Raw genomic sequence first — 22,508 nt, 5'->3', positions numbered from 1 at the left:
GTTTGAAGTCAACTGGGTGTTCTTTCTTTTTTTTAATCATTTATACTAAGCCATGTTTTGATATGTGACAGATTGGAAAATCTCACTTTTCTTTAATAGTTTTTGTTTAATTATTCTGCATAAATTTACAGCTGTGATTAGGTAGTCTGACTATCTACATTATTAAAGATTGAGTTTTCTTACTGTATTTTAAATCTCTTATTAATGAAAAATAATCTGAAATATTCATACCACTTACTTATTGCATTAAAATCTCAAATTATGGTAAATGTCTGGCTTTCTATATCCTAGTTAACTAGGGAGAATTACACGCTCAATTATCTATTTTTTAATAAATGAAAAATTGGTTTGTTTACTAGTTTGGTTTCATAAAAACTAGTTTGGTTTCATAAAATGTTTTTATAAAACATTTAAATCTAAGATTTCTTATTCTTTTGTACATTTTTGCATATTGTGAGTGTGTTAGTCCCTCAGTCTTGTCCGACTCTTTGTGATCCCATGAACTATAGCCCGCCAGGCTCCTCTGTCCATGGAATTTTCCAGGCAAGAATACCAGAGTGGGTAGCAATTCCCTTCTCCAGGGGATCTACCTTTCCCAGGGACTGAACCTGTGTCTCCTGCATTGCACTCAGATTCTTTACGATTTCAGCCACCAGGGAAGTCCTTTTTGCACACTGACCTTACGAAAACAAAATGGATTCTTCAGTTCAGCTCAGTCGCTCCGTCGTGTCTGACTCCTTGCGACCCCATGAACTGCGGCACGCCAGGCCTCCCTGTCCATCACCAACTCTCGGAGTTTACTCAAACTCATGTCCATTGAGTTGATGATGCCATCCAACCATCACATCCTCTGTCGTCCCCTTCTCCTCCTGCCTTCAATCTTTCCCAACATCTGGGTCTTTTCCAATGAGTCAGCTCTTCACATCAAGTGGCCAAAATATTGGAGTTTAGCTTCAACATCAGTCCTTCCAATGAACCCCTAGTAGTGATTTCCTTTAGGATGGACTGGTTGGATCTCCTTGCAGTCCAAGGGACTCTCAAGCGTCTTCTCCAATACTGCAGTTCAAAAGCATCAATTGTTCTGTGCTCAGATTTCTTTACAGTTCAGCTCTCACATCCATACATGACTACTGGAAAAACCATAGCCTTGACTAGACAGACCTTTGTTGGCAAAGTAATGTCTCTGCATTTTAATAGGCTGTCTAGGTTGGTCATACCTTTCCTTCCAAGGAGTAAGCGTCTTTTAATTTCATGGCTGCAATCACCATCTGCAGTGATTCTGGAGCCGCCCAAAATAAAGTCAGTCACTGTTTCCACTGTTTCCCCATCTATTTTCCATGAAGTGATGGGACTGGATGCCATGATCTTAGTTTTCTGAATGTTGAGCTTTAAGCCAACTTTTTCACTCTCCTCTTTCACTTTCATCAAGAAGCTCTTTAGTTCTTCACTCTCTGCCATAAGGGTGGTGTCATCTGCATATGTGAGGTTATTGATATTTTTCCCGGAAATCTTGATTCCAGCTTGTGCTTCCTCCAGCCCAGCATTTCTCATGATATACTCTGCATATGTTAAATAAGCAGGGTGACAATATACAGCCTTGACGTACTCTTTTTCCTATTTGGAACCAGTCTATATTTCCATGTCCAGTTTTAACAGTTGCTTCCTGACGTGCATACAGGTTTCTCAAGAGGCAGGTCAGGTGGTCTGGTATTCCCATCTCTTTCAGAATTTTCTTCAGTTTATTGTGATCCACACAGTCAAGGGCTTTGGCATAGTCAATAATACAGACTAAAATCTTACTTATAAAGAATTGAACAATATTCTCAAATATTATTGTGCATACAAATTACTGAAAATCATGTTAATATGCAAAGTTTGATTCAGTAGGTCTGGGATGAGACCACATTTTGAGGCATAAACACCTAAGATTATCTTAAGCCATCTAATGATGACTCAATGGATATTTATTGAATGTTATAGACAACATGCACAATTATTTACTGCAAGTGAGGCAAAGCAATGATTTTTGAAAAAGCATGAGCACTCAGTTGCAATGTTCAATTCATTCTTTGATGCTTATTAGCTGCTTTGATTTGGACAGATTTTATCTTTTCCTAGTGTTAGTATGCCTTCTTATTATCCCAACCTTGAGAAATGTCTATTGATTGACTAAGATTTCAAAAGAAATAATCTGTTTCAATGATGACAATTTCAGTTCAATTTAACAAACTACTGAACATATACAATGAGTTAAAAGAGTGGTATACTCAGGTAATAATAAACCACAGTTTATATGAATTTTCCTTTTCTGCAAGTTAACTGAAACATTATATGACATACAAGTATTGACATTACTAGTTGGGAAGTTTGATGGCCTTTAGCTATCAGCAGGTATATATTTTTAACATCTAAAATTATTTTGGCAAAAATTTAATGTTTCTATGTTGCTTAAAATTCTTACTTTTTCCTAAATTCTAGAGGTAAATTATGCACCCAAATGTATCTCACATCGATTTCTTCTAATTGAATCAGATAAGGAATTGTTTGGGGCCAGACCCTTGCTACATACTGGAATATCTTTGTAACTGTTCATTAACAATATGATTCAAGTGCTAGCATAAATTGGGCTCAAGAAATCTAGACATTTCAGAAATTAAATAAGATATCAATTATTTGCTAATGGGAAATACTCCAAGATAATGACTTAAAAACTTCTGATTATGTGTCATGGAACATTCTAAACCCAGAAGTGGCTCCTTTCACTCAGTTGGCAATAGAATATGGGACTCATCACTAATAATAAATCAACATCGGAAGCTGGTTTGGTACAAATTGTAGTTGGCTAATATTCTCTGTGTTTCAAATTGGGTAATTAATTATATTAGCTACATTTCCTGTAATAAACATATTAGAAACAATGATATGTTTGCAATGAAACAAATATGGTTTTGCTATTTTTAATAGATGTGATATGCATGCCACATCCCTTTCTTTCCTTTAAAACCACTGTCATTACAAATGAGTTTTCACTACTTATTTTTATGCAGTACTGACTACCTAGCTAGTGCTTTTACACTTTTGTTTTGTTTTTTTCAAACTTTCAACTTTTTATTTTGTATTGGGGCATAGCCAATTAACAATGTTGTAATTTCAGGTGACACAAACTCCCCTCCTATTCAGGCTGGCATATAACAATGGGTAGAGTTCCAGGTACTATATGATAGGTCCTTCCTTGTTGGTTATCCATTTTGAATACAGCAGTCTGTGTTTTTAAAAGATCATAAATTAAATTTATAAGACAAAATCAGGTACATGTTCTTTTGTTTCATTTTGTCTTCTTATTAAAACACTGATGATGATTTTGCCAAGAAACCAATCTTAGGGTTTCCCTTGATTACAACAGTGTTCTGATGTTTGCTTTTGACTATTTCCGAGTTTCAGAGAAAATTTCATAAGAACCATTTTATGAAAGGCTGAAAATTCTTAAATAGCTATCCCTCCATTGTATACTATATAATTACATGTATTTTAGGAGTATTTAATTCAGTCTAATTTTTGAAGTCTTCACTCATTTTACTCCTTTCTTTCTCCTTTTGATGGAATAGGCCACATAAGATGGGCCTGAGCCCTTTATCTGTGGCACCATGTGGATGGGTCCTTAGCTCACTAGCAGAGGCAACTATCATCCAGGTTGAGAACCTATTGTTTGGTAGCGGAAAGTCCTAAGTAAAAACAGGTTTATAAAGCCAGAGTTAACAGTGTGAAAATCAGCTTGCTTGTCTCTAACACCAACTTCAATTTTCAACATAGACTTGACTTTTCAAAATGCACAGTGAATAGTTACATTTGTTTTTAATCAAGCAAATGGGCATTGCAGCATCAAGCACTCATTTGATTTTTAATGTGCATTGGTATCACCAATGATAATTCAAGTGACAGCATAAATAATGGTCAATACTGTGTCAGAATAAAAGCAGTTGCCATTTTTTCTAACATGCAGATTCAGAGATTACTCACAATTAAAAGCAGAATAATAGGAAAGGGATATATTCATATTATCAAATACAGCCATGGTTTTAGAAATGCTTTAAAATGAAAGTAAGAGGTTGAAACTTACCAGTTTTATAGAACCTTACTTATATTAATTATAAATTTTCTTTTTAGAGTGTTTCTCTTGGAGGACGGTAGCCTCAAAATATATAATGTTACCAGGTCGGATGCCGGATTATATACTTGCATAGCTACAAATCAGTTTGGTGTTGCAAAGAACACTGGCAGCCTCATCATAAAAGGTATTTTACTATCTTTGTTTGTGTTTGATGAACACTGGAGACACGTATGCATACCCGACCTCTATCACAGTCAACCCTGCATCATACTGCATATGTGAAATATTTGATTTCACAACTTATTTGAGTAGTGCCCTTATATTTATTAATAGCATGCTCACTTTGCCAGTGGAACAGCATGGTAGATGTGAATAGCTTGAAAGTTCAAAAACTGTCCAGTGAGTAATGAGACAAAACTAAACCTGCACTTAAAATACGCGGATTTCCACAAATGCCTCAGTGAGAGGAATTGATGAATATTTTGATGATGTTAGTCAGGTTTCTTTCAGAAACTCTCAATTGTGTGAAAATTTTACCTGGATGTAAGGTTGCCAAGTACATAGTCAATTCATTTGTTTCTATAACTCTGGGTACTTAACTATAACTAGTGAAATGCAGACTTTCTTGCATTCACCTTAATAAGCAGTTCTTTACAAAGAGAAAAAAAATTAAAATATTGGTGACATGTAAATCATTATTAGATTCCCATCACAGTAAATGGATATGTTCACCCGATTTCAGATGGTAAAACTGCACACTCTCTTCTTGAAACTTTTAAGCTAGCATCAGTCCAAATGTAACTACATATATCACCAAGGGACATAATTAGGATTAGACGCTCCTATTCTCCATCTCTGCTACTTTATTGAATCTCAGCTCATAAAACTAGTATGTTTAGGGGAAGCCAGGTCACTTTTTCATTTCATTGCCTCCTGGATGATCAAAATGACTGTCTTGAGAGAGGAGTCCAAGCAGGTTATTAAGCCCAAATGATTAAATTCAGCAATTGGTGTTTTATCATCATTTCTATTAGAAATAAATAAGTTCAATATAAAGTACTTAGCTACTACCCAACAATTATCCTTTAAAATGTCTAAAGGAAAATAAACACCCACTTTTATCCCTAGAAGATATTTCTGCCAACTTTATCTTAAGCCTATTATATTATGCCAACAATTGTCTGAAACAGTCAAGGGAAATGTAAATGATAGAACTTGTGTAAAAATCTAAGCAGTGTGGCATATTTTGAAAAATTTCACTTCTTTAATACTGTATTGTCATCAGGTTTTTAAGACTGATATGGACTTAATGTTTTAAGGAATGTGCTATAATTATATTTAATGATAGAGAATTTCCCCAGCAACTTTTTGGTAATACTCATGTACTGAAAAGTGTGAATGCTTTATGTTTGAAGAAATAACATGTCCATCAAGGGAAGAAAAAGAAATTACCTTATTTCCAATTTAGACACTATGGGTGGTATTCATTCATTATATTACAATAGAAGATTAATATATGCTGGAAAGACATGCAGTTAATTTTTCTAGGTATGGAGAAATCCAGAAGGAATTAAAACATGAAATATTAAAGATAGAACACATCAGCAGTGAAAATGTAGTTTCTCAAAAGTTTTGGTGGACTACTGGTGATGGGTAAGCGGGACCAACAGTTTGCTGCTAAAATACAATGACGAGATCCTTTCACCCCAAAGAGTAGCGAAAAAAAAAATTTATAAATAGATTAAGCAACACAGATAGTTTCTCTTCCTCAATATTTTCTTTTGCCTTTGGCATCATAATGATTGTACATCACTAATCAATGGAAGAAAAACCATGTGAGAAGATTCACATAAATATGAGAAACTCAAAAACATCTGCTCAGTTCTAAAGATAGCATGTGCATACTTCAGAAGTGAAACATAGCCATGTAGGTTCCTGATTCTTAGGACAGAAACAAATTGATGGGTATTTGGGGATTTTCCATAAAACACACCATAATCTCCAGGTACTCTAATTTCTCTGTGAGTAAGAAAATAATTAAATAAGATGGCTCAGTTAAAAAGCTGACATAGTTTTGCTTATTTCTAATGTCCTTTGCTGGAGATACTAAAACAAAATTATCTCAACCTGCATTCTGGTCATCTTCATCTTCTCCACTTTTCCTTCTTTTGTAGCATATTTCATCTTCCTACAAACGATATGATTCACTTATTCACATGTATTTTCTCCCTATCTTTCCCTTCTTCTAAAAAAGAAATGAAAAAGGCAACATTATCACAAATTTTAGTACAGTCCTGGGAACTGTATGTGTTTACTAAATATTTATTTATTGAGTGAAAGGATCTCACCTTATCCCCCTTGGTTCTCAGAGATAATTTCTATCCTGACTTCTCTGCTCTAAAATCTGAGTTTTCAATTTTTCAGGATTTATACTTGTTAGACTACTTCGTAGTAGAGCACTTCAAAGGCAAATAATAAACTTCTAAATGCTTTCACTTTTCCAATTTTAGTGTTTGTAGTTACATGATTTTAATGCACAGAGAACTCCACACTCTGCAAGGGGGAACAAATAGGAAGCTACATGAAAATCTAAAATACTTCATGGACAGAACTCACTGTTCTTATATTTTCAGTACAATACCAGATGATTTACATATGCAAAAGGACTTAAATCAATATGCATGAATATCATTATTTTCAGTCATTTATATCCCATGATGGGAAGGAATGTGTGTTTGTTATTTTTAGCCTTCATGAAATATCCACATCTCATTTCAAGGGGATTTGGAGATTTTTTTGCTTCTTTGCCATTGACAGTAGCTATTAATGTAATAAAAATAAACACACATACATAACATATACATTTAAAAACTACATAAACACAAAATATAAAAGCATATTTAGAAACTTTGCTTTATTACTGATGTGTAATGCATACACTGTGGGATTCTTATACAAAATAGTTCTCAGATAAGTCTATCATTAGCATATCCTCTTAATGAGACTGCTGTCTCTAGTTCCCTTTCATGTAGGAATGTTGAAGGTATCACTGCCAAAAATTATTATTTTACAACCTATAGAATTGAAGCTGTAATCTGAGAAGGAAACATAATAGTATGCATTGATTCAGTCATTTTCTTGACTATTAAGAGCAGCCATCTGGCTGTTTGTGAAGACAATTTAATATTTTTCTGTGTGCTTGCAAATGTGTGTGTGTGTGTGTATGTGTGCCTCTATATGTGTACGTGTTTGTATTTTCCTGTCTCTAGTGTTCATTTATTGTCATTACAGCATCAAATATAATTTTGTCTCTCAAATCAAGATCAGCTTACAGTGACCTTTCTGGTAATATGGTGGTAAAGAGCAAATGAGAAATTTCAGTAAAACTGATAAAACAATCATCTTTCTTTGAATTTACTTATCAGCCTCAGTCATGCAAGAAACATTGTTGCTAGATAACGTGTAAAAAGATAATAGTTACAAGAGTAAGATATTTTAGCTTAGTTTTTAGCTGATATGGCTTATCTGTGTTAAGAGGATTCTGAAGTTATCTACACTGTATGTTGGAAATTTCTATTTCACTAATGCAGCAGGATAAAGCAATTTGCCATTCAAACATTGGAAGTGCAATTAGCACCAGCCTTGCCAGAGCCTCAGAAGATGCCCAGGGTAATTTGAGGACATGTTCCATGGGCACAAACAGAAAATTGAAAGGAAAGAGAGTTTAAATGTCTTCGTTTTGAGGACTTGTAAAATTACAATGTGTGCATACACTAAGAGGTATATGAAAGTCACATAAAAGGGAAAATTATTTGATCTGGCATTTGGAAAATTATTAAAAAGCACAGAAACAGCAGGCTCTAGAAATTATCTTGTTTGCAGGCAACATTTGTTTTTGTTTCCCCACTGGAGAAGTTTTGGATGTTCAATTATAGGCCTCATTGCTTCAGCATTATTTTCAACTGAAATGTCGGAACTTGGAAAAGCATATCTAATGTGCAAATTAAGTTTATTGCTGCTCATTTAGTTGTTTATTCTTTGTGATAGAAGTCTTTATTATACCAGCATGGAGAGTGGCCTATCCATTTTCTCTAGCAGAAGAGGGTGTTCACTAATGTGATTCTACATTTACTAAGAGAAATACTAAGATAGGCAGATAATTGGAGGCCTTGTGGCTTTCCATGGCAGTTTAAAAGATTTGAGGTGTTTAACTCAGCTGTATCTAGAAGCCCAGCTTTCCTGAGTAAACGAAAATACAATTTCACAGAGGTGACAAGACACAATGGAATATATCCATTATTTGTAGTGGCTGAATTCTCCGAGTACTGCTAATGTCTCTCCCCAAATGTTTAGTTCTACATCCCAATTTTCTACAAAGAATGAATTAAAAGATTTAATATAAAAAAGACTTTGACTTAAAATTTTTTAATGGAAGTATTTGTAAGGTGAAAAAATATATACTGAATTTTTACACTGTCTAGATATGAAATTTTCATTCCCCCCTCCAACATTGAAAATAATGCCAAGTGAGTTCTTGAGAATTTCATAATTCAAGAATAAAGGAGAAAAAAAACAAAAAAGCATTCATGTACGGAAACCCAATAATGTCAATAATACTTTGGCCTTCATAACAATTTAGATCATAGTCTTAAAAATCTGGCACATATCACTCAAATAAAATTTCCAGGTATGTTAAGCAGCTTTTTTCCTTTTAAATATATATTATACAATATCTAATAGGATGGGCATTGTATATTAATTATAATTATAAATTTGCACATTTTTTGATTATTCAAGAAAATTGTCACCAAACTTACTATTGGTGAAAATTTTGCGTTGTTTTATTTATTCTGAATAAAAATAGGGGATGTATAGCTTGTGGTTTGTGCCAATTAAAGCAAATAGATGAGCATATACCACTTCTTAAAGTGGTGAAAAGCAGAGACTTTGAAAATTAGATTTATTAGTTCAATTATGAATTAGCATGAGATCCTAAAGAGTTTGTTTTTGCTGTTATTAATGTTGCATTATTTATTATCATCATTAATATATTTTATCAAGTACATACTCTGCTCCAGGCATTGTGACAGGTCCCTTATGTATGTCATCTCACTGAACCCTCAGAACAACACTTTGATGCAAATGATCATTAGAGATTGAGGTATAAAGGGCTAAAATTACTTGACAAGGTCCTTGTGTTATTGATATTAAGTGGCAGAACTCTTTTTACTCTTCTTTTTTACATTCCAGTAAAGTTACATAATAATAATTACATGAGATAATTTCACATGGCATTGTTTAAAGTTCAGAAAAAGACACAGTAATTTGCAGATATTAGTACTTCCCTCTAAATACTTCATTTTAATTTATTAAATATAGTTCAATATTTGATTACACTCATTATCATTTAAGTAAACTTTACATATGCAAAGAAACATATAAGTCTTAAGTGTACAGTTGCTGAATTTTGGCTAATGCATTCACCCCTGTAACCCCAAAGTCTACCAAAATACATTATCAGCTTGCCTGGTAGCTCAGACAGTAGAGAATCTGCCTGCAATACTGGAGACCTGGATTCAATCTCTGGGTTGGGAAGATCCCCTGGAGAAAGGAATGGCAACCCACCTCAGCATTTTGCCTGGAGAATTCCATGGACAGAGGAGCCTGACAGGCTACAGCCCATGAGGTCGCAAAGAGTAGAACACAGCTGAATTACTAACACTTTCACTTTCACATAGATTGTTCCCTCACGCCCCTCCCTGGCCCCACCCTATTCCTAAAAGCAACAACTGTCATGATTTTTTTATGCCATATATGTCATACAAATACCATCATAAAATACAGTACATACTCACTCTTTGGTATCTGACTTCCCTCACTTGACTTAAACCACTAGCCATCAACCTTCTCTTTATTAAAATTGAGCGAAACTCATGTAAATGCATGGCTGATTCATGTCAATGTATGGCAAAAACCACTACAATATTGTAAATAAAAATAAATGGGAAAAAATTAAAATTTTTTAAAAAATGAGCAAAACTAAGCAAAACTTTACCAACAGTGGGTTTAGTCTGTGCAGTACAAAAAAAAAATCTTGAATTTTAAATACCTTTGCCTTCATTTTCCCTCTCAAATTTATTCACACTGTACCCTAAGTATTTGGTTAACAATTGGAAGTTCAGTCTTTTTTTTTGCCATGATTCCATTCTGAGGCTAAAGTAGTGAATAGACTTCTCTGTTCCTTGGATTTTCTATTTCTAAACTAGCACAGTGGTCACTCAAGCGCTAGTGCTTTTTTTTTTTTTAAGGAAAAATATGTGTCATCCCAATATTAAAAAAAAAAAAACACGCATATGCAAGCTTTTCAGTCTATGGATCCTGAATACTCAAAGAAAGAGTTATTAGCAAATTCATTCAAGTCAAGAAAATGAATAGGGTAGGAAAAGGGGTGAGGGAGTGCAGAGGGGAAAAATAATCAACAGAATTAATTGACTCTAATTTTCCTCTTCTGGATTTTATTTTCTTACCTCATCTTCCCTAAACCTAACATAGGGCTTCTCAGGTGGCACTAGTGGTAAAGAACCTGCCTGCCAGTATAAGAGACAGAGATTCAATCCCTGGGTGGGGAAGATCTCCTGGAGGAGGGCATGGCAACCCCCTCCAGTATTCTTGCCTGGAGAATCCCATGGACAGAGGAGCCTGGTGGGCTATGGTCTATAGGGTCACAAAGAGTTGGACACAACTGAAAACTCAGCATGAACGTATGCAAACCTAACACAAACATTCAGGAGGAAACATTTTCTATTAGGTCCTGTAGCCAGGCAAAATTAAAATTTTCTAATTTCATTTCTTATAAAGCTACGGAACATTTCAACCTGGTTTTTACGACAACCCAGAATAAAGTTACAGTTGGAGGACTGAGTGAACATTATCTATTTATAGGAAATATAAATATGATCCATAAATAGTCATTGCCTATTATGTATTAATCTCTTGAAAGTGAGTTGTTGGCGTATTTAATTCATTAAGCAGAATCTACAGTGCATGCTCTTTTTAAACAGATGTAAGGCCCTGTTTTGATTGCTTGTTAATACAGAAGATCTGTATTTACATTTTATATTACTTGCTAGGGAATTTTTCAGTGTTACCCTGCATGATACTTAGACCTGTTTTTTCATTTAGACAACTTAAATTTAAGACAATTACTTTCTCCAGATGGTTCTTCATTTGTTTCTTTTACTCAGGGGTTCAGAGTAGTCTTTTAATATTTGCTTCAAATCATTTAAATATTGAAGTGGAAGATAAATGGGTAATGGTAACTGCAGGGATACTATAATATATTGACCATGGTTGCTTTGTGCACTGGAATTAAATTATACTCTGCCTGTGGTAGAATACAATATGAATATGAAACACTGCACATAGATTTTAATCTGAAAAACACGTGTCTGAGCAGATCATTTTGCACTGGCTAAGAGGATATAAAACAACCAAGCCTACTGAAAATACAGGTACAGAGAGGAAAAGTATATTAAATAAAGATTAAAAACTCCTCCATTTCTGTCTTGCTAGAGGTGGGGAATTAGACTCCATCACACCAATTTCCTTGTTTGTTTGTCTTCTCTGTAGGGTTTATTTCAGAGTATTAGCTTTGATTTCCCTGTGCTTGCTTTCCCTAAAGTTAGTAATTTTCTTGTTTGTTTGCTTAGTTTTCTATGGACCTGACAACAATTCGTTTCTCAATTCTATCTCTACTTTCTTCCTTTGATATTGATCTGCCTTTCTGTCAGGGAGCCTGGTTGCCTAAGCACCATGCCTTTCTCTTGACACACTTCCTCGTTTGAATAGACTGCATCTTCCACTGGATTTTTGAGAAAGAAATCAATAAAAATGTTTTTTTTTTTTTGAGATCTTTTGTGTTTGAAAAGGTCTTTACACTAAGCTGCCATTTGACTGATGCTTTAATTGGAAACAGAATCCTGGATTGGAAATCATGATTTTTCATAAATTTGGTAATCTTACTCTGCTCTAAAAGCTGAAACCATTTTGATTTCTGACCTGTTGTTCGTGACATCTTTTCTCTCTCTCTCTGTCTAGAAGTCTTTTTTTCCCCAAGTGTCCCACAATTACATGACGATTGGTGTGAATCTATTTTCAGCCTTTTTACAGGGCATTTGGTGCACTTTGTCATTCTGGAAGCTCATAGCTCTTTGGGCCTGGGATATCTTTCTAAGTAATAATTTACTCCATTTCTTTTTTGAAATGCCCATTTATAATAGATTTCCTAGACTGGTATTCAAGTTTATGAGTGTATGTATGCATGTGTGTATGTATCTACTCATCTATGTGTAGAATTTATTGAATTATATATATATATATATATATATTTAGATAGGTATAGTCTCTCTATATGTTTATGTTTTATATATGTATATATGTTATATATAATGTTTCTATATCCTCATATCCATTTTATAGCTGTTTTTGTTTTACCTTCTAGGATATTTTCTTAACTTTACCTTTAAGATTTTCTTTTGTATATTTGCTTAAAAAATTTTTTTTTCTAAGTGTCTTTTTATTTTCTGGCTATTCTTTTAAAGAACATCTTGCTGTTTTCTTCCTTTCCTCTGCAAGTATTGCTTGTAGTTTTTTCTTTTTTCTAGTTTTTTTTTTTTTTTCCTGCAAGGTCTCTCTTTTCCCAAACTACTTTCTTTTCTCTTTAAGTCCTATCCTTTATTAAGAGGTGTTTGAAGATACATCATGGAACTGTTGTCTGCTCATATTTAGATCACTAAAAATCTTACAGAAAGCTCTAATCAAGAGTGGGAATTTTGAATGATTTAACTTCATATTTAGATGATCTGGTCAGGATATTTCTTTGGAGAACCCTAAGAAAATTACTGGAGTATTTTCTCTTTAGGCTCATCTGATTCCTAGGACAACTGTCCCTCACTTCCCTCCCAGGTTTCCTGTCTAGAGAACAAAGGCCAAGTAGACAGCACTCTCAGAGCTGAATTGGGTTACAACACACAAATCTCAGCACTCATTGTGTACATATTTCCTTAATTCCCGTATTTTCAGTAGGATTTCCCTGACCTTCAACTGTGCTTGGTGATAGGCAGTTCAAAGACCCTATGTTTTATATTCTCTCAGCAAAGTAATTTGCTGGTCTTCTTCTTAGATGGGAAAATACTCTAGAAACCAAATAACATCCTATTCATAAATTCCAAAATGAATGAATACATAAAGACATGCTAAATAAATTTTCTCCTCTGTCTTCCCACTGCCAGCCTGTGATTGACCTTTATAGTAAGTCAATTAGAAACCATTCAAATTCATTACAGTTTCTCAGATTTTGTCTCCACTCTTGATCTCTGTTTTGGTGGATTTATATCTTAGAAAATAAATTTCTTTGGCATCATTTATTAGATGTTTATGAAGAACTTGAAATAAATACTATATACTCAATTATCATTACCAGTATATTGTACATCATATTTTTACTGTGATACTATTTTTCTCATCTAATATTTAGAAAAAGTCAAGTTTTAGCTATGTTTTGCTTAAACAAAATGTATCAAGTAAATTGGAAAGCACAATTTGGGAGATATGGGTCATGAACTCACCTCTTCCACTTGTACAGTAGATTAATTCCTTCTCACATTTAGGGATATTCTCTCTCTCTCTTTCTCCTTCTCCCTTTCTGTCTCTTTCAGCCTCTCTCTTTCAAACCTCCCTCCCTCTCTCTCCCTCTTTTTCTCTCTCCCACCCCTTTCTTGTCCCTCTCCCTCACTTTGTCTTTTTCATCTCTATTATCCCCTCTGAGGTATCATTCCCACCACTATACTCACATAATTTAAAAAATAGTCATTTTCTGACCATGATTCACCCTATGGCTACTGCCATATTGGACTTTTCCCCTTTATACCAAAGCTCTTTTAAAAATTTGTCTGTATGAGCTTGTGTTTTTCAATCTTTCTTGTCCATTCTGTTTTGAATCCATGCAACCAGGCATCAAAACTGCTCTTAACATGGTGACTAGTAGCCTCCACAGTGTTTAGTCCAGTGGTCAGTTCTCAGTCTTCATCTTTCTTATTCTATCAGACTACTGATCACATTCTTCTTGATATACATTTCCCACTTCATTGCCAAGACACAGTATTTGTCAGATTTTTCTTTAACATCTTGAGTCACTCATTTTCAATTTCCTTTGCTAGTTCCTCATAATCTTATCAATTTTCTTAATTTGGAATATGCTAGGGAACCGTCCTTGAATTTATTCTCTGCCATAGCTACTACCATTCACTTGGTAGCTCATCTAGTCTCACTGTCTAAAATAACATCTATAAGCTAATTTCCAAAATGATAACCCAATTTAAGCATTTTTCTTAATTCCAAAATCCAACAAGCAATTAATCATATTCACTAATCAATGTGCTACATCCTAACACTGACCTCCTAATTCTCACTTCCCAAACTTGCTCCTCCACCACGGTATGAATGACAACTTATAATGACAGTTGCTCAAGCCAAATTCTTGTAGTCATTGTAACTCATTTTCCAAAAATGGCCTCAAGAGTCAAGATATGCAAAGAATTGAACCACTGTCCATCACTTCAATTATCAAATATTAGTTAAACTATTATTGTCACTTTCCCAAAGTATGTCTCTAGAACAGAGACAACCAACTAAGTTCATTTTGTCTCCTGAGGACACAGGACAATGTGAAGAGACACTTTTGATAGTCGCAACTGAAGGATCTACTAACATCTAGTACCTAGAGGCCAAAGATGCTGCTAGATATTCTATAATGAACAGAACAGCCTCCCTACTTCCCTCTGAATCCACTGACACATACATGCAACAAAAAATTATCTAGGCCAAAATGATGACAATATTGAAGTTAAGGGACTCACCATAGTCTCAAAAACATGAGTCTCAATTCCATCTTTGTCTCCCTCCTAGAAGCTTGAATATTCCTATTAAATTGTAGATGAGATTTTTGCTTCTTTTATGGAGATCCTAGGACTTCCCTGGTGGCTCAGATGACAAAGCGTCTGCTTACAATGCGACAGACCCGCGTTCAATCCCTGAGTCAGAAAGATCCTCTGCAGAAAGAAATGGCAACCCACTCCAGTACTCTTGCTTGGAAAATCTCATGGACAGAGGAGCGTGGTAGGTTACAGTCCATGGGATCACAAAGAGTCGGACATGACTGAGCAACTTCACACTTCTAAAGGCTCTTCAGTTCAGTGTTGTTTTATTTGCTCAATCCCATTCTGATGTACACCTGGAAGACTGTATGGGTTCTGTGCTAATTTAATGGTTTTGAATTAAAGGTTGAATAAACAATTAGTATAGCCTTATACTCATTAAGAGTTTCTACATCTGTCCTAAGGAGCACTCACTTCTTTCTCCAAATGACATGAATCATCATACTGCTCAAGCTGTTAAATGGCCTAAATATTCCCAACACTACACATAATCTAATATAAAGCATTAATAACATGGATAAACTTCTGTCCTGACTAGTTGAAGTAGCTTTGTCACACCAATATCAATCACAAATATTGTAAAAAATATTTTTTAAATAAAAATCTCAAACAGAAATTTTGGTAGTATCACAGTGCCAGAAGGATAAAAAGCTGAGCTCAGAATCAACCAAACAGAATGAGGTCAGCTAAGCAATTCAGTCTTAAATCAAGATACCTAAGGGACCATGCCCTGGTAATAAAAACAGAACAAAATTGTCCAGGACTTAAAGTCACTGACTGCAGACTCAATTTGATCAATTCCTGACTAGATTCTGCTCTTTTTCCAAATGCCTGCTTAAAAACTAAGTCTTTTTGGGAAAATGTAACAAAATGAAAGTATTTACATTTTGAGCCACAGTTCCAGATATTTCATAAAATGTTATTATCAGTAGCTGGAGCCAAGACCAAATGACCCAAACCCAGAGAAATATCAGAAAATAATAAGACATCACAACTGATAGAAAGGTAGAAGTTGTTACACAAGGATTTTAAAAGAATTGTGGATTATCTGTCATTTTAGTCATTAAATCTTGTCCAACACATTGTGACCCATGGACTCTAGCCTGCCAGGCTCCTCTGTCCACGGGATTTCCCATGTAAGAATACTGGAGTGGGTTGCCATTTGCCTCTCAAAGTGGATCTTCCACACCCAGGGACCAAACCTGTGTCTCCTGCATTGGCAGACAGATTCTTTATTGCTGAGCCACCAGGGGAGCCCCAATTGTGATTAGTATGTTTTTCAAATAGAGAACCAGATGGAGAATTTCAGAAGAGAAATGGTATGTATTCAAAAATAATTGGAAGTTATAGAAGTGAAAAGTACAAAGGCTAAAATTAAGAACAAAATAGATCAATTTAACAGCCAAATAGATATTGCAAAAAAGATTAGTAAAGAGGAGGATGTATGAATTGAAAATATCCATAATGGAAAAAAAATGCAATAGGAAAGACAACAAAGAACATAAGCAAGATATTGTGTATGGTGAATGGCTCTAACATGTGTGAAATCTTGGTTCCAAAAGGAGCAGAGAGGGGAGAATTAAATAAGGAATGGAGAATTTGAAGGAATATATGCCATAAATTAAAAAAAAAAAACTTAAAATGACAGCAGTCATTTATTCAGGAAATCATATGAGCCTTAGTAGGATAAACACAAAGGAAAAGCTAAATAAGCACATAGTAGTGAAACCAAAGGCGAGGAAAAATCACTCCAATTTAAAAAAAAAAAAAGCAAAGACATTTACAGTTAACATAACAAGAGAATTAAAAGACTCAAGAAGATAGTAGAAAGACCTTTTTAACTGTCTTTCAGATGATACAATAAAATTCTATTCCAAGAAAAGATATCCTCTTTAATGAAGACAGAGATGCTTTCACACAAACAAAACCCCAGAAAATTCATCACTAAAATCTTCAGAAAAGAACATAAATGGAAGAAGAAATTAAAAGCAATGGGAAGAGTTATTATGTTCATATGAGACTAATTGAGATTCTGAGAATCCAAATCTAATGTTTTAATTTCTAGTCTTCACAAGTTAACTAATAAGAGAAAATACCAGAGAATTCCATCACCTGTTTTAAGTGCTATTTATATACTAGTTTCCTTTATATTGGTATCTTAGCAACATTTTCAATAGTGTCATAGACAAGTAAAGGCAGAATCACATGTTTACAGAGGGAGAAAGATTTGGTGATTTTCTTAAGATATGTCAGTGTTTTGAGAGAAGTTGATAATTTCAGAAGCACCTGAGCCATTATTATTCTGAACAATGTCACTGAAAGACTATCGCTCACAAATGGAGATTTTCACTGTGTTAAAACTACAAAAGAAACAAAGAGAGACCCAAAGTAATATTTCCTAGATGCTCAGGCAAGATCAGTACATGGTGGATTGCCATCCCTGGCTTGTAAAAATCTACCAGAGGATCTTGATATGTAATAGTATGTTTTGCTATTCATATAGGAACAAGTCATACTTATATTTAAAGAAATGATGCTAAACAATTCTGAGATATTTTGATGATAGTTTTCACGTCATCATCTGAGGTTCTCTTAACTAAAGATGTGTTCTGGAAACATCATTGTCTATTTTGACAATTTGAATTTGAGTAAAGCTCATCAAAAGCATTATGGATTTCATTAAGTCCTTTTTTTTACACTTCTTAGGGGTAGGATTGTTATATCAAACTGCTTTCATATGATACAAATCTCACTGAAATAGATTGAAAAGAGTAAATATTAAAATTCTGTTATTTTATGAATTCTTCATTAACTTATGCCATTCATACTTAAAATAACCTTCAAAAAGTGGTCATTACTCTAAAAGCTGAACGGAAAAGGTGCCTCCCTATTCAGTATGTAAATATTCATTATCCCCATCATTTTCTTTCTATCTTTCTTTTATTGTTACTGAAAATTAGAAACATGCAAAAAAGTAAAGAAGGTAGTATAAGGAACACCATGTACTCATCAATCAGGGTTGATCATTAGCAATTCATATCTGACTTTGTTTCACCCATACCCTCACCTACTTTCCCCAAATCCACCCAAATATCTCAAGGCAAATCATAAACATTATAATTCCATTTATAAATATTGCAGAATGTATTTTAAATGATAAGAGAATCTTTTTAACATAACAATAAACCAATTTTCTCATCTTAAATACTAAAAATTACTCCAAAATTTTTCAGAGTTAAAATTTACATGATTTTCTCATAAATATATATTTATATATGCATTATGTAAGCTAAATACATATACATATACTTGTATATGTATGTGTATTTTAACTCTCTTTAACCATGAAAGAGTTTCTCACATTTCCAAACTTTATTTCTTAGAATTCTTTATATCTCAAGATATATTAAGAGGTGTTGCATGAATTAAAAATGTTCCATATCTAGTAAGTGCAGGAAATCTAGAATTAAATAAATTTTTAGAAGATTTTTTAATGCAGGAATATTCAGAGCTTTTAATATGCTAAAATGTACTACGAAACTCTAAAAGCAAACAAAGTATACAGAATTAATTATAGTTGAATAGCCTGAGAAGTTCATCTTGGTTTATTTTTGAAGCATCACTAATCAGTAACATTTTACTGGATATGACTTTTTTTCCTGAAACCAAAGCATTGGTGGCTTTATGACAATATAGTTTACATAGCTTGGACTGTCCTAAAATAGAAAATTCAGGTTCAATTTTCAAAACTTAAGGCAATATTTCTCAAAGCATGGACCTGGACTGACCACATCAAAATCATCTGAAGAAGCAACCTGTTAAAAATCAATTTCTAGATTCTCCCTGCAACCCTGCTGAATCAGTAATTCTTGCGGAAGCAGAGAAATTTACATTTTGAACACAGTCTGCAGGAAATTCATGCTAAATTTTTAAACTACTACTGCAGAATTTCTATAAATACTTAAGGAATAGGCAAGAAAAATATAATTATGTGAAATGAAAAGGAATAACTATCCCCCTATTTTGTTTCCGAGAAAGAGCCCTAAAGAATTTCAAAGTTTTACAAATGATAGAGTCTAGCACAGTCGACATCCTTTTTAATTCATTATAATTCAGGCCCTAATTATCTCACTTTTCTACAAATACCAAGAAGTATTTCAGTGTTAATAATGAACTTCAGCTTACTGCACCTACTCTACCAGAATGTATGCGTTCCCAAGAAAAGAATATACTAGAAGTGTGTATGTAAATCCCTCCACTCCACCAGAGTGCTTTGAATAGCTTAAAATTTTTTTTTCTCCAATGTTAGTTTCTTAAGAAGCTGAAGTGTATGCAAAGGAGGAGTCTGAACTTGTTAATGAACTAAAGATACTCCTTGTTCCTTCCCTAAAATAACATAAAAATTGTGTATGTTTCTTCTGCTTGAGAACCATTCTTCCATTCTCTGCAAGTGTGACTGTCTCTGCGGGATATTCATTCTAGTTCAGAGATAGAACCGTGGCAGTTGCAGAAGGGAGCTCTTTAGATAGCAATTAGCAGCCTTGTGGGTGCTGGAGAGACACCTACACAGGACTAGGGCAGGTCCACATGTGGTGTGAGGACAGAAGACAGTAAAGTTCTTGTCCTTGCTCCCCCTCACACCCACAGGAGGGTACTCACAAGGAAACTGTGCTCAGATAATCATGCATTCCCTGTTTTGGATAACAAGTCTGCCTACATGGAAGCTTCTTCTTTTAAATATAATTCATTTTTTTTCACCCTACAAAAACTGGTATGTCTCTATGCCATTTATTCCCTCTGCTTCTTACTTCCAAGGCTTCTCATTTTATCAGCAATTTTTTAACAGGGCATCCAGGGCTGACTTCAGCATTGTGCAGCCCAGTCACACAGGATCCCGTGCTGAGTTCTGCCTCATGTTTGATCTAATGCTCTACTGTAGCTATCTTGAAGTCCTTGATCACTTTGTTTCTGAATTTGCACTTTGTAAGTGAAAAATCTACAGGGACAATGGAGCACGCACATTAGCAGGGGAGATATGCTGGGGAGAAGCACAAACAAGTTTTTCTGGCTCGGCAGCAGCTGCTTGTGCACAAACGGCCTCAGGTCTGTGCACCACGCAGGCGACGTTCATGCACAACAGGTGGTGTCATGCACACCCCTGTGCCTCATGGGACTGAGCCCTGAGAGCTGAGGCCCCGAGGAGGGTGGCACATCAGGACCTGGGACCAAGGTGATAAAGGAGATAATGGCAGCAGCTGTGGAAACATCAGAGGATGACAGCAAGGGCTTCAGGGGAGGAGGGGAATGAGAAAGTGGTCAATGTTAAGATCCACAGTGAGGTCAGCCACCCATCTGTCCTCAGAGGATGTCAAAGGTCATTTGTACAAATATTAACTCTTCAGCCCAAGCGCCAGGACAGGATCCGTCAGGGCCAAGCCAGTAAATATTGTCAGTAAAGTATTATGAAACAAAAGCCTACATATGGACAATGCAATGAAGCATATCATAGATACATGAATTTTTCAAAGTTCAGCATACATGATTTTGAAAATGTGTGCAACACTAGAAAGCTAATATCCAGAGGCTTAGAAATAGATATTCAGATTTAAATATTAATTTACCCAATGGGAAAAATACGACTTTTATACGAAGCTTCAGGTAAACCAATTATTAATGAGTGTTTCTTCATAACTGAAAATACAGCAGTAGAATGCCTAAACATTTTGGATTCTACACAAATCACTAAGCCACTTTTAGTTTCTTGTGAAATCTTCACAAGTTACAGGATGTGTCCAAAGAATATAAGTTTCACTGATTAGATTAACATCTAAAATTAAATCCAGACTTAAGCAGAATGGATTTGTATGAAAAGTTAAATCTTTTTAGATTTCTTTGAGAATCATTATCTTTAGACATTCTAAGATTCAACATTTAAAAATAATTCATCAGAAGTTTATTCCAATATTGTCACACCTATAAAATACTCTCAAGAGTTCTATAACAAGTGCATCAACAGAAACATGACTGCAAATTTTAAAAGAAAAATTTCAGAAAGCATTTGTTACTTTATATTTGCCATGAGCAATTGATGTCAATCACTTGAAAATAAAATTACTAAAAATGCGAATTCTGATGACCTAATAAATAGATTTACAGACAAGTGAGAAAACTCTCATGATCAATCAGGATTTAACTTTATTAATAGAGTATTATTATTTAATGAATCATATAAAATTGAACCAAAAATATGTTTTTTGCAATTTATATGCTTATGTTGTTGCTCATGTATCACTGTTACTCTGTTTCATTTTATAGGTAATACATATATTATTTTTAAAGCAAAGTTCTCCATATTTAGCAGAGTGTTTTTCCCCTATTTTAAAAAAAAAAAAAAAAATCCACATATTATGTAGCTGTCCCTAAGAACATCTAAAGCTTACATTTTGAGTCTCGTAATTTCCAATTTCACTCCTTGTTCACTCTCCAACACTGCTTTCTAGCAAAATGACTGCCTTGTATTTATAAGCTATATTTCTTCTTTACACAGATTTTGTGTAAATGTTCCTGCCTGCATAGTAAAAAAAGTTACTTCTTCCTGTCAATTATGTTTACTTAGCTAACTCTTATTTGCCTTTTTTGTGTGTGTGCTCAGTCATGTCCAATCCTTTGTTATCCCAAGAATACTGCAGTGTGTTGCCATTTCCTACTTTAGGAGATCTTTCTCACACTAAGATTGAACCTTGAGCCTCCTGCATTGGGAGGCAGATTTTTTCCCACTGCACTACCTGGAAATCCATTTACCTTTTACTGTCAACTAAAACAACTCTATTAATAAAATGATCCTTCAGCATTCACTATTTTAATAGAATTATTTACTTCTAATATATGGCACTTATCACAGTTACAGGGCTTTCCTGGTGGTTCAGATAGTAAAGAATCTGTGCAATGCAAGAGACCCCAGTTCAGTCCCTGGGTTAGGAAAGTCCCCTCAAAAAGGGAATGGTTACCCACACCAGTATTCTTGCCTGGAGAATCCCATGGAAAGAGGAGCCTGGTAGACTATATACGGTCCATAGGGTCACAAGGAGTTGGACTCAACTCTGAGTAACTAACATTCTCACTTTTCATCATAGTTATAGCTATGCATTTCTGAGTATGATTTGTTTAATATCAGCTTGTTGCTTTAGATATAAACCTCTGTGAAGGCACGCATTGCATCATTTTTATTTGGTGCTTTTATTCCTTCTCCTTTCATGGTTGTTCAGTCACTCAGTCATGCCCAGCTCTTTGCAACCCCATGGACTGTAGCACACCAGGCTTCCCTGTCCTTCACCATCTCCTGGAGCTTGCTCAAACTCATGTCCATTTAGTTGGTGATGCCATCCAACGATCTTATCCTCTGTAGT

General features: G+C 34.6%; 1 protein-coding gene across 1 annotated transcript in view; it reads left to right on the top strand.

Annotated features, from left to right (window-relative positions):
• The window catches only part of CNTN6 (contactin 6), a 310,426-nt gene that overhangs the window by 256,803 nt on the left and 31,115 nt on the right, over positions 1-22,508 (top strand). The window contains 1 exon segment of the mRNA XM_070455653.1: positions 4,165-4,292. Coding sequence (XP_070311754.1) covers positions 4,165-4,292 — 128 coding nt within the window.

Source organism: Odocoileus virginianus, chromosome 26, assembly GCF_023699985.2.
Source record: "Odocoileus virginianus isolate 20LAN1187 ecotype Illinois chromosome 26, Ovbor_1.2, whole genome shotgun sequence".
Taxonomy (NCBI): domain Eukaryota; kingdom Metazoa; phylum Chordata; class Mammalia; order Artiodactyla; family Cervidae; genus Odocoileus; species Odocoileus virginianus.
This window is presented reverse-complemented; position numbering and strand designations above follow the sequence as displayed.